Consider the following 27,360-nt stretch of genomic DNA (forward strand, 5'->3'; position numbering starts at 1 on the left):
GTCTCCTAAGAACAACTTAGGAGACGGAAACTGTTTCGTCGTTTAAGTAGAAAATTTCGTCGCTTAAGTACCACTTAGGAGACGGAATTTTTTAATTCCGTCGTCTAAGTGCTATTTTCCAGTAGTGATATATATAAAAAAACAATATACCTAGGATAAAAACCCAAAATACTAGACCTCTTTTAAGATAAACCCATATTTTTCTTTCATTTTACACCCATTCCACATAAGCAAACTTACTATATAGAGCATATGTCTATAATTAATAATTTTCTTCATTTTTTAGTTTCTCTGATTTGCCCTTCAGACGATATAAAGCTAAATTTGGTATCTTTCTCAATTTTAGCATCAATTTGAAACTCAAATATTGAGCTAAAATTTAGTTGGATTTAACTTTATCATAATCAATTATATTCTTTAATTTCTTACCTTGTTATTACTAACTTGAGCGTATATATATGTTATATATAGAAGTATGTCATTTGTAATAGATTGATTCTTTTCATTTGTAATAGAATGATTCTTTTCATTCTTAAGCTCACATTTAGTGTCTCTCTACATAGTCGAAAAATGTCTAATTTAAGGTACACGTTCTTGTTCTTTGATTAATTTTCTTCTTTTTAGGTATATTATTATATCATTTCTCATTCTGATCGAAAGAACATTTACATTTCTAATGTACCTATTAAGTAGGACATGATATAATAATATATCTAAAAAGAAGAAACCCAAAATTGGGTTTAGGGTATAGGGTTAAGGTAATAGGGTTTAGGGTATAGGTTTAGAGTATAGGGTATAGGGTATAGGGTTCAGGGGTTTAGGATATAGGGTATAGGGTTTAGGGTTTAGGGTTTACGGTATAGGGTATTTGGTTTAGGGTTTAGGGTATAGTATAGGGTTTAGGGCTTAGGATTAGGGTTTACGGTAACACTATAAAATTTCTTTATTTTACTCTAATAATCAGATATCTTATTTATATTATATTTTACTTTATGTATAGATCATATAATGTATTCATTTCACCTAAATTTTTTCATAAAAATAAAGAAAACCGCATGATTCTTGCAAATTGATTTAAAAATGTTAGTGTTAAAATAAAAACTCATAATCAAGGTATTTAAGAAAACATCAATTAAGTTTATTTATTATGTTTATATGTTATAGTTGAATGGTGGTAATTATGTAAAATTTAGAAAAAGTAGGACATAATATGTATCATAATTGCTTCATTTTAGATGTCTATCATAAAAGAATATTATGTGGTTTTTATTTAAAACCACTTTTCAAAATTGGGTGTATATGAAAATCTCTTTTTTTTTTAACTCCAAAAAATTTGGTTGGGCTTGAGACTTACCAACCTTTGGCTCCGCCACTGATACAGTTCCTTTCAGCAGTTTGAAAGCTGACTGTACGAATATTTCCTATAGCGGCTATATAATGTCCACCTTCTCCATGCATCAGTACCCACAAACCTACTAGCAAATTAAGCCATAAGAATCGAAAGTAAAGTAGATCAATTTAAGAAGCTTGTTAGCTCAATATGGAGAAATCTCAATCTCACGTAGTGATCTTTCCATTTCCACTACAAGGCCACATCAAACCATTGCTATGCTTAGCAGAGCTTCTCTGCCATGCAGGCCTTCATGTCACCTTCGTCAACACCCGCCACAACCACAACCGCTTAGCCAACCTCCCTGCCCTCTCCGCCCGCTTCCCCACCCTCAATTTCGAGTCCATCTCGGACGGTCTCCCCCTTGAGCACCCGCGTACTTTGGGCAGCGAGTTGTTGATGGCGTTGAAGACGTCGATTAAGCCTCATTTTAAGGAGCTGCTCCAGTCACCCCTTAAGGCTAACGGTGTTGCGCTACCGGCGCCAACATGTATTATTACAGATGGACTTGTGACTTTTGCCTTTGATGTTGCAGAGGAGTTGGGGTTACCTATACTTGGTTATAATGTTCCATGTACTCGTTACATGTGGACTTGTCTTTGTCTTCCCAATCTCATAGAACAAGGCCAGCTTCCTTTCCCAGGTGACTAATTCTTCTAGTTTATTTGAATCCAATCGAACCTATGCTTGCATTAATAACTGCATCTGATCTATATATTCCAGCCAGATGATTTTGGATACAATAGTAATTATTACTCGCTTGATTGAGTTTTAAATATATCGTATAATATCTTATGAACAGATGACGACATGAATGTGGAAATTACCGGCGTCCCGGGAATGGAAGGCCTTCTGCGACGTGTAGATTTACCTGGTTTTTGCAGAGTAAAACAGTCGAACCATCCTGGCCTTCAATTTGCCATCCGCGAAACTCAGACACAAAAGCGAGCTTCGGCTCTAATCCTCGACACCATTTACGAGCTTGACGCTCCATGTCTGTCTCATATGGCCAACATGTTCCCTAAAATCTACACTCTCGGCCCTCTCCACTCTCTCCTACATTCTCAAATCGGCGACGTCTCGCGATCCTTAGCATCCTACGGCGGTCTTTGGAAGGATGATCCAAATTGCATGACATGGCTTGACTCTCAGGCAACCAAATCGGTTCTTTATGTCAGCTTTGGAACCCTAGTGACCTTGACACGCACCCAAATCATGGAGTTCTGGTATGGTTTGATCTACAGTGGGCATCCATTCCTGTGGGTTATACGGTCCGACATCACTTCGGATTTAGGTGGAGACCCGATTCCTATGGAGCTTGAAATAGGGACCAAAGAAAGAGGGTACATAGTGAACTGGGTGTCACAAGAGGAAGTCTTGGCTCACAAGTCAGTGGGTGGGTTCTTGACACACAGTGGATGGAACTCGACCCTAGAGAGCATTGTAGCAGGAATTCCTATGATTTGTTGGCCCAATTTAGGGGATCATTACATCATTAGCAGAACAGTGAGTGAGAAGTGGAAGATTGGTCTTCAACTAAAAGAAAACTGTGACAGAAAGGAGATTGAAACCATGATAAGAATGTTGATGGAGTTTAAAAGGGGAGAGATCCAGAGCTCAATGGATGTAATTTCAAAAGTGGCTCGTGATAGTGTTGTGAAAGGTGGATCTTCAAACCATAATTTGGAGATGCTAATTCAAGACATTAGGAATATGCATGCAAGACCACAGCAGTGAGCGGGTTAGGGTTAAGCTGGTTCCACGTTATTCCATCCTTATTGGTTAATTCTAAATTTTTATTCATTGTATTAATTTGTCCCTTGTTAATTTTGTGATGCTTATAATCAAGGAGTTAAAATTTCGTTTTTCTCATATGCCGATGCTTAATTATTATACCAAGGTTTTATCATGTGAGATTTTCGAAATCTCACGATATTAAGCGAAATGTTCGAAATTATCCCAAAATTCTCGATTTTTTGTTTGAAAATGGGCCAAAGTAAGGCCCAATTTCGAAAATTCTGATTAAAAGAGAAGAAATTGGTGAGGGGATTCGAACCCGGCTCACCTAGGAGATAGTGAAACACCCCAACCACCTCAACAAAGTTGTACACTTGTTAACTAGCTACATGTAAATTTATTAATAATGTAACTATCTTATTTTTTTCAAAACTTTAACTACATCGATACTTTTTGATATTTCTATCGAAATATCCATTTTTTGGACGTAGAAATTTCCTCGATACCCGAAATTTTACTCCTTGCTTGTAATTTTGTATGCTTAGCCAAACACATGACTAGCGAATCACTATACCATTTGTTAATTTGTAATTATTTTGTTTGTAAATTGCTAGCTAGTTATAATTATCATCAGACTGGGATAAATCGACCTTCCACCATTTATGTTCAAGGAATCATCTTTTTGAAAATTTAACTAAAGCTCATCATACGTGTCGGTCTATTTGGCAGAGCCATGCATATATATCATTTGATGAAACATTCTAATTGGGTGGTGTATATATCACAAGCTCACACGTAACCTGTGCTCTAGATGAGTTTAGAAAGTTGGTTCACCTAGAATTGCTCATATTATTTTGTTTGTTATTCTATTTTGAAGATTTAAGATTATCGTTTGTCTCGAATGTATTGTCATATATAAAAGAAAATCGTAGATTTAAATATATTACGATAACATTTGCTAAACATAATTAGATGGATTGTCATTTTAAATTTGTGAGTTCAACACTGAAACTTCACTGTAAATATATTTTATCGCGACTATAAATATATTTTATCGCATGCACTCCTTTTATATAGCTAGTAAAAAGTGGAGTGTGAAAATTATTTTTCTTGTTTAATTTCCATGATAAAGACCATTTTGGTTCTTTACTCTCCTTCAACTATATGAAATTGGAGTGTGACAGTCACTTCCTTGTCTATGTTCCATGAATAATTCCATCTAGGCTGATTACTACATTTTCTAGTATCACTGTCCTGCTCTGGTCCTTTACATTTCATTAATTATGGTCAAGATTGGCACGCTGTCGTACTACATTTTCTAGTATCACTTTCCTGCTCCAGTTCTTTACATTTGATTAATTATGGTCAAGATTGGCACGCTGTCGTACTACATTTTCTAGTATCACTTTCCTGCTCCGGTCCTTTACATTTGATTAATTATGGTCAAGATTGGCACGCTGTCGTAGCTAGTTAGGAAATACGCTCGCTACGACCGCATTTCGTACAATATCTACTTAAAATTATTACCTTTTCTTCATTTCAATTTGAGAATCTGTTTAATTTCTTTTCGTATGCAAGTGCACGGTGCACCTAAGCAGTTTCTTATCATTAGGGACATTATACCGTTATCTTCTACTCTATCATGTTCATATGTATGTATTTCCCCAGGTCTCTGTTCACCTACATTCTCAGATTTGGCGATGTCTCACGATCATTAGCATAATAGCATCCCATAATAGTCATCGGAAAAGTTTTGGACGGAGAAAGCTGGTATAAAGTGGACACTGGGTGTCACAAGAGGTCTTGGGTCACTACTGTGGGCCGGTTTGTGACCCACACTGGATCTGCAATAATTAAATAGCAAAGAAATAAGGAAAAATATAAAACTAAACTGATTGAAACTGTTGACCAGGTCCTCAGTCTAACTCATGCATTTTGTTTGGGATTTCAGATTGAGTGCGGTTATTAGGACCTCCAGATTTGCTCAATGTACCTCCATGTCTCTTTACACCTCCCTTTTATTTTTGAAAACAAGGATTTTCTCATTAGACCTCATTTCAAATTCCTAAAATAACCTTAAATTTGTTATTCATATATATTTCAATGATTTACTCATTATACCTTTTATGCGCTCTTTAGACCTCCCACACTTTGACTTTTATTTTTCTTTTTGCATGAAAACATCTATTTCAGACCTCAATTGCTTTAATTTTTTTTTTCTTCTTCTATTTTTGCATGAAAACCTCTTTCACAACCTTAATCCCTTGTTTTTTTTTTGCATATATAGAATGTCATTAACCTCTATTATTTGATCAAGTTGTAAGAACGATTTTTCGATGACAACAATTGCATTTGCAAAGCAATAAAATACATAAATTCTAATGAAACATTATTCCAAGCATCTATTAATAAAAAAAATTCTCAACATAACAAAAAAAATATTCTAATGATCTTCAAGTGTGATAGTCTCGGAAACTGTAGTAACTCTTTCTGGATGGGGTATTTGAGTATAGAGATGCAAACGATTAATATATCTACTGTATAATGATTTTGCTTTGTCATCAGCATGACGGTACCAATCTGGTGGAATTGGTGGTAATGGACATCCTGCTACCAACGATACCTATTAAAAAAGCATATGATTAGTTTAGACTTTATAACTAAGCAAATGCATAAAGATGTAATGATAGTACTTACCTGCACAAAGTGATTTCCATTAACAAAACCAATTCCAAGTTCAGGCAATTCTTGATTTTGAAATCTTCCAAGGACGTGTTCCATCAAAGGAAGAAAGGTCAGGCACTGTCCATCAGATAAGTTTATAACAACAACTCCGTAACAAGTAGCGATCAGATGCCTCATATCAGTTATACACATCCATTTTCTACGCGGTGCAGCGGATCCAGAATGGTAAATTCTCTGTTTGATTTTCTCAACACCGTCTTCGCTGCCATATAGTTCCCTGTACAAATGAGGCATACTTTTGAGCTCATTCATTAGGTCAAGTCGCACCCTTCTCCAAGAACGCCTACCGAATCCCATAATGGATGCTACAACTCTATAACCACAATTACCATCATCTTCAACATCAAATGAACCTAAGATGTAGTGCCTCATGCCAACAATGAATTGTGATGTATACTTTTGTGTTAACTTAAATCGTGAAGTGTTTTGACTCATGGAGATAGGCTGCACAAAAATAAATATGTATTAGCTCTTTCCGTTGCAATTAAAACTTTGACTAACTTATCATATATCACAATTGATAGACATACTGGATTTGTCTCTGGATGCTTGTCTGATTTTGCTGAAGACAATTCAACCGTAGGAGAAGCATTAACCTTTTCTGATAGTACTTGTGACTGACTTTGAATGAGACTAGCTTCAGCAATCTCAAAAGCAGATGGTAGACGACGAGTGCTACTGTCGATCTTAGGACGCCCTTTGGTTTTAATCTTCTCACTTGGTTGTTGAAGCATTGTCGAACTTGGAGTTATAATCTCGTCTATTTTCAACAAGACCTGTCTCTTGGTTTCATCATCCTTTTCTTCGAGCCATTTTTGCAAATGTGTCAATCGCAGTCTTAGCTGAAGTTTTTCTTGGTGATCAATTTCCTCCTCAAAGTTACCTACACTTAACCGCCTCCAATGTGAGTGAACAGCATTTATTGGAATAGGCTGATAGGAATTCTGATATTCAAAAATCTCATGTGCACATGGTAATTGGTGTGTGCGGCGTATGGCACAACCACATGAGACAAGACTAATTTCAGCTGCATCAACCCTACATTCCATGGTTGAGTTAGTGTGTACCTTATATGAAATAAAAAATGAAGGGAAAGACTACAAGGAAGAGAATTTACCTTGTCGATGCAAGTACGATTTTGTTTAGAGCAGTAATTGATACACTACCAATCAGTTCTTTCAGGTATGCATGCTTAAAGTGATGTTGTACAAAAGATAGACTCTTTTCAAAGGATGCCTTTATTTCAGTGTGATGTAACTCCATCAAAGAGTGTATATAATCCCATAACACACTGAAGTCGAGTTGACTAGAACCAAGATGTCGCTTAAGATTTGAATGTGCACTTTCCGCCCTAATACATAATAATAATATATAGTTAAAAACACAGTTACTTAGTGTGTCTTAACATAGAATAATAAATAAATGCAACAAAATACAAAGACAAAAGCGATTTATAAGATTACCTGTTAGACGTAGTTGTACCAAGATGCATACAATTATCTACCCATGCAGCCACAAATCTGTCTTTATATTGGTTCAACCAAGTGGTTTTCAAATAATTGATGGCAGCAGGAAATGAGCTATATTTTGACTCGAGTACTTTTAAGTTATTCAAGTACTGATCTTCGGTTTCAGAATTTACCACGGACAGCCAATCACTGTAAAATGCATTCCATCCCTCTGTCTTCTCAAATAGCTTCTTGCAGTGAGTTGCAACTTGCTTGTTGATGTGCCAGCTACATAGTACATGCCTAGTACTGGGAAACACATTACCTATAGAATTCATAAGAGCCAATTCTCGATCAGTTACTATCACACTTGGAATAGACTTCTCATCTAAAAATGTCTTCAATCTAGTCAAGGCCCATGTATAATTGTCTTCTTTCTCTTTGGACATATAACAAAATGCAACATTGAAGGTCTTGTTAGTGGACGTGATCCCAACTATCTCTAGAAGTGGAAATTGATACCTGTTTGTTTTGTAAGTGCAGTCCATAATAAGTACATGTGGAAATGTACGTAAAATCTCAATGCTGTAAGGGTGACACCAAAACAAATCTGTTACTTTCCCAGGATCACCATCACTTCTATGATGCTCAATATACTTGTGCTCAGACAAGTTACTTAGCAGTTACTTAGCAGGATCCCTGTATCGTTGCCTGGCATTATATATTGTCTTCATTGTTGTTACATTTTTTGAATTTCTTCTCTTGATGGCAGTCAAAATATCCTTAGGCCTGATTAAACTCGTGGACATATCCACTAATAATGAATTTTCTTCTTCCGATAATCGACCTACAAATGAGTGTCCATGAAGATATTTCGAAGCAGCATGATTATGCACTCCACAAACCACCTCTAACTTCCAATCATCTCCATTTCCAATGTTAGTGCCTCGTAATGAGAATGGGCATCCACATTTCTTTGTACCAGTAAGCCTCGGCCGCTTCTTTTTTTCACTCTCTACATTAGACTCTTCCATAATTGTATCAAACTTCAAAGACTTACATGACTTATACTGCCCATTCCTCTCACAACAAAACCTTACTTTAGGTCTCTTCTTCTTATTGCCAATTTGTCCAGAGTCAGACCGTCGAATAACAATCACAAAATTATTTCGAATTCCTTCTGAACGAGTCCATTCAATCATCTCAACTTTACTTTCGAATACCTACCAAAACATAAACTAATCAGAAATAAAAATATGCTGGCTAATATAGTTACAGTATTTAATGAAATGAAGAAATGATTTACCTTATCAGTTGTAAATTGAGTGGTATGATCTAATACATCATCAACTTCAACTTTCATGTTTGGAGTAAAGCTGTCACCATTTTCTCTATCCTATATGTCGTAAGTGATTGAAAATCAGCAAAGTGATGTTTGTGACCGAATGTATAATAAGAAAATAGGTATACATGAAGCAAATATGATGAAATATTAAGCGCCCCTTTCTCTTATGTTCTCCTAATATCGATAGGCAAGTTGCTTATCTCTGTGTGCTCTAGGCTTGACAAGCTAAACAGAAAAACTTCTTTTTTTTGGTAAAAATAAGAGAAAGATCCATCTGCTCATTCAATGAAGAGGAGAGAAGCACGAAAAGGTATGGGCGCCAGAAGGTATGAATTTGGTGTAGAACAAAAGGTCTGGGCCCCAGATTGAGTTTCCTCTCGTTGAGATTTTGGCAATCTCGTGCAGGTTGAATGAAGAGGGGAGAAGCGCGCAAATTCAATGTTCCCAAAAAAAAGTTAAAACCCATAAAACTTTGACCTAGAATAAAACCTTAAGAATGCCAATCTCATCGACCACCACTCCATGAAGCGTGTCCTCAAGGAGAAGACTCATTCACAAGAAGAAGAACAAGACGAGGAAGAAGATTACGAAGAAGACGTTTCCTCAACTAAACGAAAATCAAGAGGAAAAAGAAGAAGAAGAACATATCATGAATCGAAACAAAAATTATATTAGTATTGAAAAGATACCTTATCTGAAGATTTTGAAACAGAGGATTGCGTCTTCATCAATGAAGATTCTTCCATTAGGTGTAGTAGTTCTTTGCGATTGAGCAATGGTTGAACTCAGGTGCATTTATAGACTTACGTTTTGTATCGTTAACTTGAAGAAGAAAAAAATACGAAGAATACTAATCTGAGTACAATTTTTTTTTTGTGTGAAATTCAATGTCTATTACTGTCATTTTATATGAGGTTATATTTGTAATCTAATAAATCAAAACATGTGGAGGTACACTGAGCAAATCTGGAGGTCCCAATAGCCGTACTCTTTCAGATTCCTTTTTACCGGTCTGAGCTGATCGGTTTGCAGAGTACCAAATCATTTGAAATTTGACTGTTTATTTTCACCTCCTCCTTTACTCTTCAGTCTTCAATCTAGCTCCCCTATAGCTTGGACCCTCTTAATTACATATACATATTCCTTGCTTCCTTTCATTCTTATGCAGAGAAGGAACAACCTAGCTAATCTATCACATTGTTTCTTCATGCATGGCACCGAATAAACATCTTCTACTTGTCCTAGCTCCATCTCCATCTCTTATGAAATTAATCTCTTTACTTATCTTCGTCTTGCAAATCATGCATGCCTTCTTAGAGACCGCCCATAATGTTATACTTATACATCACATTAAGCTAGGATATCAAGTTAAAATAAATCCATTTGACATGTGTCGTCTGGCTTGTATCTTCCTTCTGAACCCATGAAAGAGTAGCTCAACTCCCTTTCTCAGATAGTCAGACCCATTGGTAGTATATCTATAGTATACATGATCCATGTTTCCAAACTTCATGCATCCAAAAGTTCTCGTCTCCGTTTATGGAGTGAAATATTTTATGGAGGCTCTTGCTAGGCTGGAGGAGACATGTGACAAGCTTGAGGCCCATGGTGAGTTTGACGATGTCTATGATGATCTCGAGGAGACCTACACGGAGGAGGTGGTTGAGCAGGAGGCGATGCATGTCGAGGATCTTGAGGTGCTTGAGGATATGCTTGCCAAGGGTGTTGAGGTGTCTGAGGATAAGCTTGCCTTGGATGTTACCAAACTACGGGAGACCCATCTGAGCCTTTGGCAAATGCCTAGAGATTGAAGATGTTGTTCTATGCAGTGGCGTAACCAGAAAAATAAACTAAAAAGGTCAAAATTTAGTGTTTTCTACATTCGAGTAGCTTGTATCGCTCAACCCTTACCAACTTGAATAAAAAATATATAAAATATCTACGATGATCGTTCATATTTTGAGTCATTTTTTCAGATGATCGTAAGGCAGCATGTAATATTAATTAGTCTAAGCGTCAAACTTTACACTAATTATGTAATATAAGCATGAAAATGGTGATTGTATCAACCTATCTTAGATTGTATGGAAAAGTGAGAGAGGTCATTTGAACCCTGTCATTCTCATGTGGCTACGCCACTGGTTCTATGCCATCCATTCTTGAATTTCTTTCCCTCTAAAATACTTATGAACCATGCAATTGGTATCTTGTTGAAATTATTTTTCTTCTGCCTTGTCCAGTGAAGGATAATGCGAGATTAACTGAGCTTTTGCATGAATATCAAAAAGAAAAGAAAAAAAATTGGTGTCATTATTGGTGCTATTCGTGTGTTTCAATTTGGTGTCATTCCCCCAACAATGTTTTCGCCTTTGGTAGATTTTATTTGTTTGTCTATCATCCTACCGATGTATAAATGTCTATCATCTAGCATATATAATGTGTGCTCTGAATTATTTAGTCTCGATGGGCAAGTCATGATCTCACATTCAAAAACGCATGCAGTGGCCTTGATGTGTTGAATTAAGGGAAAATGCCTAAATGCAAAAAACAAGGTTTGTAAAGCCCAATTTAATGAAAAATAATTTCTTTAGCCCATTTCAATGTTTCTTAGTAAAAATATATGTGTACCCTTACCATAATTATCTTCTCTCGTCTCCCTCACCACTCGTTTTGATCTGCTACTTTCTCTCTCTCCTCACCATCATCGCCGCCCTCCTCTTTCTCTCTCCCTCTCTCTCCTCACCATCATCGTTGCCCTTCTCTCTCTCTCTCTCNCTNCTCTCTNTCGTCTCTCTCTCTCTCTCTCTCTCTCTCTCTCTCTCTCTCTCTCTCTCTCTCTCTCTCTCTCTCTCTCTCTCTCTCTCTCTCTCTCTCTCTCTCTCTCTCTCTCTCCTATAGATGCAAAACCTGACCCGTACCTTCGACCCGAGGCCGGAATCGTTCCTCCTAGCCTCACCGCCTTTACATGTTGTCGAAACTGAGGTCTATGGGTGGCCTCCGCCTCCGCCAAGAAAGACAAATCGAAGGCGTCGGCGTCTCGAGGATGGTGCATGGTGAGGGAGGTGAAGTGGATCCGATAAGGGAGTGAAGCAAATCTAGTGAGAGAGGACTGGATACGGTGAGGGAGGAGGTTAGGGTACATGAAAAGGGAGTAGATCTAGTGAGGAATGGTGCATGGTAAGAGAGTAGATCCAGCGTGTGAGGGTGCATGGTAAAAGAGCAGATCTAATGAGTCATTTACCAGAAACCTACAGTAACAGTATGTCTTGAGGAAGAAAATACATGATTATTGGGGGTCTATAACTAAGTTATTGGGGGTCAATAACTAACTCGATTTTTTTCTGGTATTTCTTCTTTTCTAGTACTATTAAGTTGAAATAAGTTGATTATTGAGGGTTAGTAACTGATTATTGAGGGTCAGTAACTGATTATTGGGGGTCAGTAACCAAATTATTGGGAGTCAGTAACCAAATTATTGGGAGTCAGTAACTGAGTTACTGGTGATCGAAATATGGCGACCGAAAAAAATCCGAGTTACTAGGGGTCAATAAATGATTATTGGGGGTCAGTAACAGAGTTACTGGTGACCGGAATCTGGCGACCGAAAAAAATCCAAGTTACTGAGGGTCAGTAACTGATTATTGGGGATCAGTAACTGAGTTACTGGTGACCGAAATCCGGCGATAGAAAAAAATCCAAGTTACTGGGGGTCCTAACTAATTATTGGGGGTTAGTAATTGAGTTACTAGTAACCGGAATCCGACGACCGGAAAAAATCCAAGTTACTGGGGGTCAGTAACTAAGTTGCCGGTGATCAGAGAAAATATTAGTTACTAGGGGTTAATAACGGTGACCGAAGAAAATTCCGGCAACCGGTGAAGGGAATCCGGCGACCGGCAACCGGAGTTTGGCGGCGGATGACCGGAGTCCGGTGAGGTTCCGGCCAAGTATTCTCTTTCTTCCACTTTCTCTCTCTATATATGTTGAAGTTGTGAGGGTAAACTTGTCTTAAAAATATACATAAATTATTTTTTTATTATGACATTAATAAAGATTTGTGTATTTAGGCATAAAAAATATTACCTTATATTGGAATGGGCTTATGAAAAATATTATCATTGGAATGGGAAATAAGAGGTTTAAATTAGTACTAAAGAGACATTTTCCCTTGAATTAATTGTTGAAAGCATGGATGCTTAATTACCTTATTGAAAACAGTTGTTTGTAATACTCTGTAACGTACAATACATATGTTGAAGGTTTATGAAATGCGCGATTCCAATTTTAATTAACAGCTAACGTCTAGAGCTTTTATCGTACAATGGTACAAGATAAATGAGATAACTTTTTACATGGATGCACACGGCCGCCAGCTGGTTTGGATTTTATAATAATAATTTGTTTGTAATTTGAATATTTGATCAACAAAATGAGTGAAATATAATACAGTCGATCTCTAAAAATTTAGTTGAATCTCGAGAAATTAATTTCCAACAAGTAAGAACTATGTGATGAGCAAGCTAGTAATATTCAGCATTTGCATATATAGCGCATATATATAGCAAATTCCAAACTCATGCAATTTCTTTTGGGTTTTTTCCTACAACAAACCACCCGACCCTGACCAGCCTAAGAGCTCATCAGCAAAGGCATTTGGCTAATGAAACAAAGATCGATATATACACTTTACTTACATTCATCTTGATCTTAAGTGATTAATTCAGTGAAAAAGGGATAACTATGAAACTAAAATTGATGGAGATCGAGTGCATGTTATTCGGTCCAACCTCATGCATTTTCCTTGGGGTAAATTTCTTATTCACCGAACCACCCGATCAACTGTTACCAGTAGTACTCTGTAAGCTGATCAGTCTGCATTCTGCAGTGTACTAGACCATTTGGATTTTGCCTCATGTCCGCGCATCTTTGAATGTTATCTACTTTTCGATTTTGTTTCAACTTTGAATTCCCTCTAGCTATCTCCTTCTACTGTAAAACATATATATCTTGTTCCAAATCTTCAATTGTAATATTAGATCATTAAGCTAGGATATCTGTGCCGGTGCTTCCACCATCGATTAGGGTTTAGGCAGCTGCTGGCTACTTAGCACAGAAGGCACGTATATATTTTGTGCGAAGCACGCATGTAAGACATAGATAACAGAGGATGTCTTATGAAGGCCAATGGAGAAAAGGAAAAAGAGGAAAGAAATTATTCCGATTTGAAAGTGTTAACTTGGTCCAAACTCATGCATTTTGAACCAACCTGTTATGAGAGCAGATCCAAACTTCTCTGTCCGCATCTTTGACTGTAAAGAGTTAGCTAGCTCGCTCTTGGCTTTTTGTATTCCCCCCTTCTCTTTCTTTTCACTCATTCCATCGATCACCAATGTACACTAATCGATCGATTAGTCACATACTCATGATTCCTAACTAGCTCCATCGATCGAAACCTCTCCAGAGATTACTCTCTTTTTCTTCAGCTTGATCGGAACCCAATTATCATAAACCATTAAGCTAGGATATCAAGTGAATAGATTTTGATGTGTTTTCTTCTCTACCCTATGTCTTTCTTTTTCCAACTACCCCTTCCTCCGGATCTAGTCCAGAACTAGGATCTGGTCCTTCTATGAAATACTTGATACATACCTGCCTCCTCCTCTCCCATCTTGAATTGCTCCTCAGCTCCTACCTTGCAATGAAACTTTGACGGTCCTAGCCGTGACGTAGTAGGTGGTCTTGTTCTTGTTCGAAAACCATTGTTACATATAAAATAGCTGGCTCTCGTTTCTCATATCAAACGACTTCATATTTCATTTCTGGTTTGATTGCCCAACTTCGTTTAAGTCATAGTCCATTGATGAATAGCCCGTTGTAGTTTGTAATTTGGTGTTGTAAATTTGCAATGGCTAGTAACAAACCGTATAAAGGTGTTTGATGTTATGATCGCAATTCGGCCGGATTCTATTTCAAATTTTGAGTATTTTTGTTTATTAGATTGTGATTCATCCATGTACTTGAATTTATCCATTGAATTTAAGATATAACATAACAATTTACTCAAAATAATAATAATAAAAAAAGATATAACAGAACAAGTTGACTGAATTTGGTCATTTATACACTCCAGCCTTGGTCTGTTATAATAGCTTCTTCCCCTCAAGTGAGACGAATAGCTAGGTAGCTGCTCAAAAATGATCCATACTCTCCTACTAAAAAGTCAGCAAATATAAAAGAAAAGAGTGCGGCTATTGGGACCTTTAAATTTGCTCACTTAACCTCACTCTATTATGAATTATTAAATGACATATTTATCCTCTTACACAATTACCATTAAAGACATTAATTAAACAAAAAGTAATATTACATTTATTTTCTCTAAACTTTCTAATTCAATAATAATGGATTACATTTTATTATTTTCCTTATTGATTTTTATTTTCTAGTTTTACCACTTACATGTCACATGCATATACAAAGTGAAAAAATATTTTTACAAAAATGATGATCTATCAATAATAATAATAAAAAAAAATAAGTATCATATTATTTTTACAAAAATTATAATCTATCAATTATTAAAATAATTTATCATCATGAGGTATAAAAACAAAAAATATAAACTTACAAAAAATAATAGTATATGTAAAATAGAAATACGAAAGTAACAAAAATATAGAATAATTCATGTACGAACATTCTTTTGATGATCGATAATAAATTGGAGACACGATCCTTGTTTTTATTTTTATTTTTAAGAGAATAATATTCTTCATGATTCAAATTAACTTTTCTCGAAAATTGATGTCATTAAAAATTATTTCTTACAATTTGATCAAAAAATGAATGTCTAGTGACATTTTATGCAAAAATAAAAAAAATAACAAAAAAATAAAGGAAAATCAAGAAATCAAGGTCGGAAATGGAGGTTTGCATTAAAAAGAAAAAAGAAAAAAAAATTAAAGAATGGAAGTCGGGAATGGATGTTCGCATGCAAAAAGAAAAAAGACAAAAAGAATTAGAGGTATACTGAGAGAGGTGTATTCAGTAATATATTAATATATATGTGAATTACATAAACAAGACTATTTTAGAAATTTGAAAGGGAGGCCTAATGAGCAAATGCTTATATTTAAAAGTAAAATGGAGGTATAGAGATAATGAGAGATATACTGAGCAAATTTGGAGATCTTAATAGCCGCACTAAAAAAAAAAAAAATCATTAAGTTTACGTTCTTTAATTACTTCTTATTCTCTCGAGCAGTTTTTTTATGATCTCATATGTCAATCAAATTTACAATCTATGAGAAACTTTCTCAATCCTTATAATGAAAAACTTGCAGTTATACTCGATCAGATACGTAATACGTTTTCATGTAACTTCTCTCGATTGGCATGTGTATGCTTTCTACTATTCCACGTCGGTGCTTTTAACGTAAATGAAGAGAAGCATGAGAAATGACAAGCACAGCAAGGGACACATCAAGCCAATGCTAACCTTGGCGCAGCTGCTCTGTCATGCAGGCATCCACGTCACCTTCGTCAACACCGAGCACAACCACCGCCATCTCACCCGACGCGAAGCCCTCTCCGCTCGCTTCCCTACTCTCCACTTCCGCTCCATCTCCGACGGCCTCCCCTCCGATCATCCACGATCCATTGTCCCTTATTTTTTGGACATAGTCACGTCCTTGAGGTCCACAACTGCGCCGCTCCTGCATCAACTCCTGGTCTCCCTCACCAGCATAAGTGACGTCGTCGGCGATGGTGCTGGTCAGCTGCCTCCATTGAGCTGTGTGATAACGGACGGGATCATGTGTTTCGCAATTGATGCGGCGGAGGAGGTTGGACTTCCAGTAATTGCCGTCCGCACCAGCGGCGCCTGCAGCGTCTGGTGTTACTTATGCCTCCCCAAGCTGATTGAAGAAGCTGAGATGCCTTTCGGAGGTCAGTAATCAACTGAGCTTGTTTTCTTTTTATTTCTCGGAGTTTATTATCATCAACGTCTTTAACACGTATTTTGTTACAATTCGCGCTATAGTATCCTCCCTTCAACAAGTTTTTATGATAATAAGTAATTAAGATCTTCAGAACCTCTCACGTATAGCTAGAGACTAATGCTACCATGTTGAAACAACGAGTCCTGTCATCTATAATAGGTGCCCTGAAGTCTTTGTTTATTACAACAATGGATTTAGTCTATCAACAAAACTTATAGGGTACCCAAGCAGGTTTAAACTTGAGATTAAACGTTCCATAGAACATCGATGTTCAATGGCTGAGTCAGAGATTATAAATAGAGCGTGTCATTATATGTTATTAACCCAAGGATGAACTTATTTGAACTAGTCACTAACTTAGGAACAAGGCACACATATACAAGTCAAAACTTAGAAGGTGTCATAACCCCTGTTAGCCCTTACATAGCTTCGCCCTTATAGATGTTTTACCTTACTGTAGACCAAAAGTGTGCGGAGAATGGTCCACCGCGTGCAAGTTTTTGTTGAGAAATTTTGTCAAATCTATGATAATAATGAGAGATGTATCTGTGAATGATTATAACTGATAATGAAGTGTTTATTAGTTTTGGAGAAAAATATCTATATTATTTAGATTAAAAGTAATTTTGAAAGTTCTAAAATTAGCCCTATAGTTAGATGGTATATATCTTAACACCAAATTTGTCACAAAAAGTTAACCTTGATTAGATTTATCTTATTTTTGTTTCTAACTTCTATATATGTTGATGACATAAACTAAGGAAATTCACATTTTTAATTACTCTGACAGATGAAGACATGGATAAGACAATATCCGGAGTTCCCGTGAAAGAATGTCTTTTGCGACGAAGAGATCTACCAAGTATATGTAGAATGCCAGCTGACCACCCGATATTCAAATTTTTTATGGAAGAACACATAGCCATAACTCGAGCTTCTTGTCTCATACTCAACCCGTTTGAGGACCTAAAATCGTCAGTTCTCTCCCACATTGTCTCTAAATTTTCAAAAATTTACCCCATCGGACCATTGCTTGCTCTCCTCAAATCCCGTGTTGGTGATGACGACCTATCTTCCTCCTCCACTGCAGCGGCCGCCTCTTTGCGCCGAGAAGACTGTAGTTGCATGACGTGGCTAGACTCCCAAAGGCCTGGATCCGTTATTTTCATTAGCTACGGGAGCTTGGTGAAGCTAACTCATTTTCAATTGCTCGAGTTTTGGCACGGCTTGGTTAATAGCGGGTCCCATTTTCTGTGGTCATGCGCTCGGATGTGCTGAGTGACGAAGGAGAGCACGCGAGTCACGTGACCCCCACGGAGTTGGAAATGGGTACAAAAGAACGTGGGTTTATTGTGGACTGGGCTCCGCAAGAAGAGGTTCTGGCCCATGAAGCTGTTGGTGGGTTTCTGACCCATACCGGGTGGAATTCGACACTGGAGGCAATTTGGGCCGGAGTCCCAATGCTTTGCTAGCCCCAAGTAGCGGACCAGCAGGTGAATAGTAGATGGGTTGGGGAGGTTTGGAAGATTGGGATTGATATGAAGGACATGTGTGATAGATCGACGGTGGAGAGGATGATCAAAGCCTAGATGGGAGGTGAAGAAAGAGAGGTGTTTACAAGGTCGGTGGATCGGTTCTTAAAATTGGCCCGAGCTTCTGTTAGTGAAAGTGGATCTTCGTATCATAACTTGGAGAAACTTATTCAAGACCTGAGAAACTTGTGATTTGATGCATGCATGACAGTATGAGGTTACCTTGCTAAGTTTGACATCATCATCAAATAGTTTATGTACTATAGTTTCAGGGTTGTACTAATACTGCATATGTCAAAGCTCAATGGATAAGAAAGGACATTGAGGCTATGGTAAGGAAGTTGTTCATGAAATCCAAGCAGGAGCTTCAAAGCTCAATGATGCAATCTCAAAAGTTGTTCGTGCTAGTGTTGGCAGAGGCGTGAATCTTCAACCCAGAACTTGGAGCTACAATAAAATTGGAGGGAATCCTTCCATTATTTTCGTCACATTCATTATTCTCTCTTGAAAATTCCAGATCGTCCTTCAGTAGAGGGTGATTAAAGAAATGTCTAACACATTATTGGCAAACTATAAAATCAAATAAGAGAAAACGGGGTCATACTTATACCCTTGAGCTTCCTGTTCATGATATTTAAGTACTCCGAACAAAAAATATTGAATACGATGACTAGACGATTAATAAAATTGAGAAAGATGAACTCGCAAGAAAAATGATACATAACAATACTAGTACTGAAAGTGAAGAACTCGTACAACCCTAATTAACTAGCTTGCAATATAAACAGGCAACCGCATTACACAGAGAAATCGAAAGTACTTACGTAACTAGCTAGAAGTCTAGAACTAGTTTTAGAACGATATTGGAGGCTTGGAGCTACGAAAAGAAAGATGATCGAGCTAGTAGAGGTGGCGGGGGTTGAGCAGATCCCTAGTGATGAACAAAGCCAAGATAGAGACGGTGACCACGATCCAGAAGTCGTTTGCCGGTAAAACGTAGAACAAGCGCAAGAGGTTGGTCAAGGTAAGAGACACCAGCGCCACCTTCATGTACACCCGGACCTCCGCGTGAGGGAAATCCTCCCGGAAGAAGCAGATCCGGTAGACACTGAATACCACAGCAAATGCCACTGCCTTGAGGAACTCGAAAACGAAGAGACGGGTGCTGCATGTTGCCTTCCGAGAAAAGTAGACGGCTTGAGGAGTGTTGGCTACGGTGATAAAGGAGCTGAAGTAGATGAAGTAGCAGAACAGCTTTGCCAATCTCCTGAAAAACGCCATTTTCTTTTGATCTGGAATATCTGGATGGAGTTTGAATGTTTGATCTCTCAGCTCAGCTGGTATGATGTACGTACTTCTTATAGTGGGAGAGCATCTTGTGAATTTAGGTGAGGGTTAAAGAAACATTAATAACAATCACTGGTGAGGGAATTCAATTGGAGTAAAACAACACGCACAGCTAGCTTCAGAGAGGTGACTAAACTCTGAGAGGGAAAGAGAAGTAGTACTTTTTATCTTGCAGTTTTACATTGCATGAAAATGGAAACATGATGTTTTGAATTTAATTTCCTATATATTTTTTCAGTGACAATGAAGTTTCTATGTCTATGCTTGCTTTTAAGAACTTACTTCAAGGTCCTCCCTGTTTGATTTCTAGCTAGCTGGATCCGACTACACAGTCTTCATAATCAGGACATCTGATTCAGAAATTTGATTATCACGGTCCAGTGATTTGATTCTCTTTCTGGTATTCATGGTATGCCAGAAACTCACTTTCTCTTTCGCAGAGAGATTTCAGCCAAACTGCTTCATTTATCTCTTTCTCCTTGGGACCAATGTAATGAGCCATTGTTTGTGAATTCAAAGATCTCTCAAAGTTGATAAACAACAGAGGATTTTTTATTTCCTCTGCAGTCTGCACCAGTACGAGAGCTGAGTTTGGCAGTCTGCAGCGGACCAGAAGCCTACGATTTTCACCAACTTTGACTACTAATTTTCACTTTGGTTAAATTTGAAGTCCATCCAGCTTTTGTCTTCAACCTAGAAGTCCTACTGTCCTAGCTAGCAAGCTTGGACCCTTTCTCGGTTTCTCCATGCAACGATTGTGATGCCTGTCAAGACTAGGGATTTCTGGGTTTAACATTACGCTATTGAGGTATATATGACCATTATCAATCTAAGTAAAATGATATTCAAGTAATATATCAATACACAAAATCACCTGTGGTACGGTTGTAGACTTGTAGTGCAACATATCTATATATATGGTTAATTTGTCCCTCTATCGAACCCAATTATATATATACACAGAACTAACGTACGTGGGGATTGACTAAGATCAACAATCCTTCAGGTATTCTCACACTGAAATTAGAAGGAAAAGAAAGACAGAGCTACAAACTTCTTCGTGGGGATGTTGATTGGGTTGTCCAGATCAGAACTGTCATCTATGTTTGTAGAATTGCGCGACTAAAATCATGGACAACGGTAGATGACCAACACCGAAGGTATTATTTCAACGTGCTCAATATAGATTTGCCATATATATATGTGTGTTGAACCTGTTATGCTTACAATTCTAAGATTGAAGCATATATGACTGGGTATTTGTTACGTTTTATATGAGTTGAAACTTGAAATCAATCAGAGTGGAACGTATTATACGTACACATCATCCATTATTCTTCATGTTTAATGAGATGTAGTTTGCAGTTTAGGGACTTTTACAGTTTACAATGTTTGTGGAATTAATGATCATTTTCGAAATATATGTGGAATTAGTAGTTTAGTACTACGCTAAATATCTGAAAATTGGAAAATGACCCAGTGGCATGCTTCATGTATCTCTTCTGACTTCTGTTATGAGTTCGTATAATATAATTTTACACATTTTTCTTTTACGCTGAAAGTTCTGGCAACACAAGTATTAGTGATCGATACCTCTTCTTCCTCAAAGTTGAACCGAATACGTATGATAAAGTCTATATATGAACCTAATCGAAAAAAAGTCTATACCTATCTGTATATATTAAGCGATCGAAGCGGGGGGATTACTGTTCACGGAACAGTACCCAACCCTTATGAGTCATGCCCCTCTATTTGCATCGTTATTTCAGTTCTGTCCTTCTGTGTTGTCGTTCTCTACCGCTGCCACCTGTTTCGGTTTAATCCTTCTGTTTTGTTTTTCACTGAGAGACACAGAGAAAGAAGAGGAAGAAGAGTAAGACAATAGACATCAGTGCCACCCTCTTTCAATTCATAATTCCAATTGTTGTATTGTCAGCTTAATAAATTTGGATTATACAAATATGTACTGTTGCATCAATGGAAATCAGTATCAATGAAGTATGTAGAGTATACTGTTGCATCAATATTATCTGACCATTTCAATTAATTTGTTTCAGAGGTTTGAACTTTTTTGAATAATTGCTGAACTAGAGAAATACTACCTAATTGGGATTTAGCTGACTCTTGCAAACAACATGCTCATGTATGTGTCTGAGTGAAGTTGTACCTACATTCTGAGTAGCCATCAATTTGTCTTATGTGAAAGATCACTAAAGGTGGCGGAAATACAGTATGAGGCTGAAATTTTACTTCTCTTCGTTGTCGGGCGAGCTCGGCTGATTTGAAAGGTGCACACGGAGCGAAGAGTGCAAAGGAAGAAGGGAAAGAAGTTGAAATCGGAGGATCCAGTCGAGTAATTAGACGTTTCTGAGAGATTAAGCTCTAGGTAAGATTGAATCTTGAGTGCGATTTGAGTTTTAAATTTCAGTGCATGCAATTCCAGGTGGTGCATATGAGTGTGTGTATGTGGATGTATCTGCGGGTGGTTTGGAATTTAGGTTGGGTTTGTAGGTTATTGTGTGTGTTGTGTTCCATTTCTGTGGATGTTACATAGCTAATCTGTTTAGTTGGTTTTCATGTGTATAGCTAATCTGTTTGTGTTTTGTGTGATTGGGTGTAACTATTACTGCTACATACAATTACTTGCCAAACCTTACTTTAGTTATGTGATTTCTAATGGCATACTTATTGAGGAGGGAACCGATTTTCATTTGCTGATGAGATTTGTGTGTTATGCACTATATGTTGTTTGTGTTGAAATCAGTGAATGAAATTGGTTTTTCGAGTTTTTTTTTGTCAATGTTTTGGTTAATATCGATGTTTGCATCCAATCTACATGTCTTTTCCTTCTAACTACTCTTTTGTTGAAGACCAATAAAAGCACGTAATGAGAAAGCAATATTGAGAGGGGATTTGCTCACTTATCATCACTCGGTCATCAATACAGCTGTAGCTACTGTGATGAAATTTGCTATGATGAATCAAATTAAAACTTTGTCAACATAGTTTTGACGAATCCTCTGGACTACTCTTTACCTACTTTTATTTGTCTTAGACCTTTGTGTTTCTGGGTTTTGATTAAGGACTTGAACTCTACTACCAATAGTTGATTGTTTGATTTTTGTTTCAAACGATAAGTTTTTGAATGAAAGTCCTTTTGCACGCGCGAAGCGCAGGCATCAAGGCTAGTAATAGATTAAGGTGTGCGATCTTGACCAAACTATTGCATCTTCAACTGCTTGCATCAAACAGATTCTATATGCATCCAAGGCTCTCATAAGCGACAACCATATCTATTATCTATCGCTCATGAGCTGATCAGTTCTATTCAGCAGTTTGAAAGCTGACTGAATATAGGAATATTTCCAAACCAAACTTAAAAATTATTGGGTCAGGTACAGTGGCCGGACGCAGAGAGATATGTAAGTGGGGGCAAAAATATTGAGGAAGTAAGGAACCTCTAGAGACAGCTCATTGTCTATTTCTTCTTCCTCTCAGATCTCCAATTTTTAATCACAGATCTTGGTAAGCCACATATTTTGAATCATTCCGGTAACAACAAGACACAATTTTGGGACCTAAACTTTGTTTAATTAATGTGAGGTGGGAGATTCTTACACTTATATTTATGTGTCAATATTTTGACTCATGACTGGGGCAGATTTGACTAAATGCTGGGCATACATATGAAGCTGCTGGCCAAAAAAAAAGTTCACTCACTCGCCCCCTCTGCGTCCGCCATTGGTCAGGTACGCAATACTATTTCGATATATAATACTTATTCGCATGTAATGTTTAGGATTAGTGTCCAAAATAATCACGTAACGCATGCATTTGGATTTTACCATTTCTACGTATGATGAACCGATCGAAGAAATTGTCAAAAATATAACCTTTCAACTCCGTAAAACTTTAGAGACATGACCAGAGGAAAAACGTAGCAGCTTATCTATAGTGGCTATATAATGTCCACCTTCTCCATGCATCAGTACCCACAAACCTACTAGCCAAGCCATAAGAATCGAAAGTAAAGTAGATCCATCAATTTAAGAAGCTTGTTAGCTCAATGGAGAAATCTCAATCTCACGTAGTGATCTTTCCATTTCCACTACAAGGCCACATCAAACCATTGCTATGCTTAGCAGAGCTTCTCTGCCATGCAGGCCTTCATGTCACCTTTGTCAACACCCGCCACAACCACAACCGCTTAGCCAACCTCCCTGCCCTCTCCGCCCGCTTCCCCACCCTCAATTTCGAGTCCATCTCGGACGGTCTCCCCCTTGAGCACCCGCGTACTTTGGGCAGCGAGTTGTTGATCGCATTGAAGACGTCGATTAAGCCTCATTTCAAGGAGCTACTCCAGTCACCCCTTAAGGCTAACGGTGTTGCGCTACCGGCGCCGACATGTATTATTACAGATGGACTTGTGACTTTTGCCTTTGATGTTGCAGAGGAGTTGGGGTTACCTATATTTAGTTATAATGTTCCATGTACTCGTTACATGTGGACTTGTCTTTGTCTCCCCAATCTCATAGAACAAGGCCAGCTTCCTTTCCCAGGTGACTAACGATCTTCTAGTTTATTTGAATCCGATCGAACCTATGCTTGCATACATGAACTGCATCTGATCTATATATTCGAGCCAGATGATTTTGGATACAATAGTAATTAGTTTACTCACTTGATTGAGTTTTAAACATATCGTATAATATCTTATGAACAGATGACGACATGAATGTGGAAATTACCGGCGTCCCGGGAATGGAAGGCCTTCTGCGACGTGTAGATTTACCTGGTTTTTGCAGAGTAAAACAGTCGAACCATCCTGGCCTTCAATTTGCCATCCACGAAACTCAGACACAAAAGCGAGCTTCGACTCTAATCCTCGACACCATTTACGAGCTTGACGCTCCATGTCTGTCTCATATGGCCAACATGTTCCCTAAAATCTACACTCTCGGCCCTCTCCACTCTCTCCTACATTCTCAAATCGGCGACGTCTCACGATCCTTAGCATCCCACGGCGGTCTTTGGAAGGGGGATCCGAATTGCATGACATGGCTCGACTCTCAGCCAACCAAATCGGTTCTCTATGTCAGCTTTGGAACCCTAGTGACCTTGACGGGCACCCAAATCATAGAGTTCTGGTATGGTTTGATCAACAGTGGGCATCCATTCCTGTGGGTTATACGGTCCGATATCACTTCGGGTTTAGGTGGAGACCCGATTCCTATGGAGCTTGAAATAGGGACCAAAGAGAGAGGGTACATAGTGAACTGGGTCTCACAAGAGGAAGTCTTGGCTCACAAGTCAGTGGGAGGGTTCTTGACACATAGCGGATGGAACTCGACCCTAGAGAGCATTGTAGCAGGAATTCCGATGATTTGTTGGCCTAATTTAGGGGATCATTACATCATTAGCAGAACAGTGAGTGAGAAGTGGAAGATTGGTCTTCAACTAAAAGAAAACTGTGACAGAAAGGAGATTGAAACCATGATAAGAATGTTGATGGAGTTTAAAAGGGGAGAGATCCAGAGCTCAATGGATGTAATTTCAAAAGTGGCTCGTGATAGTGTTGTGAAAGGCGGATCTTCAAACCATAATTTGGAGATGCTAATTCAAGACATTAGGAATATGCATACAAGACCACAGCAGTGAGCGGGTTAGGGTTAAGCTGGTTCCACGTTATTCAATCCTTATTGGGTAATTCTAAATTGGGTTTTATTCATTGTATTAATTTGTCCCTTGTTAATTTTGTACTTTTGGGGAAATTATTATTTGTATCCGAAACATCCACGTGTCTTATGTTTCTTTTTAATCTTATTGGTCTAAATGTTTTATCTTTATTTTTTATTTGTGTATTTAATTACTTTTATTTATTTTTTTCCACCCCCTGCTGGTTCCCACATGAATATGAGTTATATGATTGGTCATGTACATGGAATAATTACTCTTGTTTCTGATTGATGTATTTAATTACTTTTTTTTCCCACCCCTGCTAGTCTCCACATGAATATGAGTTATATGATTGGCCGGGTACACCACATGGCAGTGTCACGTGGTGTTCCAGGTACAAGGAATAATTACTCTTAATTTTGTATGGTTAGCCAAACACATGACTAGTGAATCACTGTACCATTTGTTAATTTGTAATTATTTTGTTTACTGGTTGTAATTATCATCAGAAACTGGGATCTATCGACCTTCCACTATTTCTATCCGGGGAATCATCTTTTTAAAAATTTAACTAAAGCTCACCGGTTGTCAATCTATTTGGGAGAGCCATGCATATATATCATTTAATGAAATACTCTAATTGAACGGTGTGTGTCTATATATATATATATATATATATATATATATATATATATATATTGGTGTCAATATCGGTGCTATTCGTGTGTTTCAATTTGGTGTCATTCCCCCAACAATTGTTTGCGCCTTTGGATTTCCATCCACCACTTCTCGATCTCCTGTCGTCTGTCGACCTCCATTGTCACTGAGCTAACCTACCACAATATATAGCTGGTTTTCTGATAAAGTGATGGAGCTAATCAAGCATATACCGTATTAATTGCTCCTAGCTGGTAGATTTTATTTGTTTGTCTATCATCCTACCGATGTATAAATGTCTATCATCTAGCATATATAATGTGTACTCTGAATTATTTAGGATCGATGGGGCGGTGGCAAACCTAAGACCTTGAGGTGTTGAATTAATTGTTGAAAGCATGGATGCTTAATTACCTTATAGAAAACAGTTGTTTGTAATACTCTGTAACGTACAATACATGAAGGTTTATGAAATGAGATTCCAATTTTAATTAACGGCTAACGTCTAGAGCTTTTATCGTACAAGATAAATGAGATAACTTTTTACATGGATGCACACGGGTAGCTGGTTTGGATTTTATAATAATAGTTTATTTGTAATTTGAATATTTGATCAACAGAATGAGTGAAATATAATACAGTCGATCTCTGAAAATTTAGTTGAATCTCAAGAAATTAATTTCCAACAAGTAAGAACTATGTGACGAGCAAGCTAGTAATATTCAGCATTTGCATAGCGCGCGCATATATATAGCAAATTCCAAACTCATGCAATTTCTTTTGGGTTTTTTCCTACAACAAGTGAACAAACCACCCGACCCTGACCAGCCTAAGAGCGCATCAGCAAGGCATTTGGCTAATGAAAAAAAGATCGATATATACACTTGACTTACATTCATCTTGATCTTAGGTGATTAATTCAGTGAAAAAGGGATAACTAAGAAATTAAAATTGATGGAGATCGAGTGCATGTTGATACCTCATGCATTTTCCTTGGGGTAAATTTCTTATTCACCGAACCACCCGATCGACTGTACCAGTTGTACTCTGAAAGATGATCAGTCTGCATTCTGCAGTGTACTAGACCATTTGGATTTTGCTTCATGTCCGCGCATGTTTGAAACTTTGAATGTTATCTACTTTTCGATTTTGTTTCAACTTTGAATTCCCTCTATCTCCTTCTACTGCAAAACATATCTTGTTCCAAATCTTCAACTGTAATATTAGATCATTAAGCTAGGATATCTGTGCCGGCGCTTCCACCATCGATTAGGGTTTAGGCAGCTGCTGGCTACTTAGCACAGAAGGCACGTATATATTTTGTGCGAAGCACGCATGTAAGACATAGCTAACCGAGGATGTCTTATGAAGGCCAATGGAGAAAAGGAAAAAAGGGAGAAATTATTCCGATTTGAAAGTGTTCACTGTTAGAACCAATCCAATATCCGTTCAAAACAGTATATATATATATATATATATATAA

General features: G+C 37.6%; 3 protein-coding genes across 3 annotated transcripts in view; 2 read left to right on the forward strand and 1 right to left on the reverse strand.

Annotated features, from left to right (window-relative positions):
• The window catches only part of LOC101301605 (UDP-glycosyltransferase 85A7-like), a 3,445-nt gene extending 318 nt beyond the window's left edge, over positions 1 to 3,127 (forward strand). Inside the window, exons 2-3 of the mRNA XM_004305117.1 lie at positions 1,638 to 2,033; positions 2,193 to 3,127. Coding sequence (XP_004305165.1) covers positions 1,638 to 2,033; positions 2,193 to 3,127 — 1,331 coding nt within the window. The remainder of the gene's footprint in view (positions 1 to 1,637; positions 2,034 to 2,192) is intronic.
• Positions 3,128 to 5,570: 2,443 nt separating this feature from the next.
• On the reverse strand, positions 5,571 to 8,683 carry LOC101301896. Its single transcript, XM_004305118.1, has 6 exons — positions 8,627 to 8,683; positions 8,008 to 8,543; positions 7,336 to 7,842; positions 6,403 to 6,910; positions 5,825 to 6,316; positions 5,571 to 5,750 (listed from the first exon to the last, which is right to left on the reverse strand). Exons 1-6 carry the CDS (start codon positions 8,681 to 8,683, stop codon positions 5,571 to 5,573), a joined length of 2,280 nt encoding a protein of 759 aa, XP_004305166.1.
• A 14,927-nt stretch (positions 8,684 to 23,610) lies between these two features.
• Positions 23,611 to 25,202, forward strand: LOC101302191 (UDP-glycosyltransferase 85A7-like). Its single transcript, XM_004305119.1, has 2 exons — positions 23,611 to 24,103; positions 24,268 to 25,202. The coding sequence occupies exons 1-2, from the start codon at positions 23,611 to 23,613 to the stop codon at positions 25,200 to 25,202; spliced, it is 1,428 nt and encodes a 475-aa protein (XP_004305167.1).
• The last annotated feature ends 2,158 nt before the right edge of the window (positions 25,203 to 27,360 follow it).

This window comes from Fragaria vesca, linkage group LG6 (genome assembly GCF_000184155.1).
Source record: "Fragaria vesca subsp. vesca linkage group LG6, FraVesHawaii_1.0, whole genome shotgun sequence".
NCBI lineage: Eukaryota > Viridiplantae > Streptophyta > Magnoliopsida > Rosales > Rosaceae > Fragaria > Fragaria vesca.

Excerpts from the sequence above, each read along its gene's own strand:
- LOC101302191 (XM_004305119.1), top strand. The coding sequence starts at position 23,611 with ATGGAGAAATCTCAATCTCACGTAGTGATCTTTCCATTTCCACTACAA. Across the intron at positions 24,104-24,267 it reads AGGCCAGCTTCCTTTCCCAG|ATGACGACATGAATGTGGAA; the intron begins GTGACTAACGAT and ends TCTTATGAACAG.
- LOC101301896 (XM_004305118.1), bottom strand. The coding sequence starts at position 8,683 with ATGAAAGTTGAAGTTGATGATGTATTAGATCATACCACTCAATTTACA. Across the intron at positions 8,544-8,626 it reads CTCAATTTACAACTGATAAG|GTATTCGAAAGTAAAGTTGA; the intron begins GTAAATCATTTC and ends ATGTTTTGGTAG. Across the intron at positions 7,843-8,007 it reads CGATACAGGGATCCTGCTAA|GTATCAATTTCCACTTCTAG; the intron begins GTAACTGCTAAG and ends CAAAACAAACAG.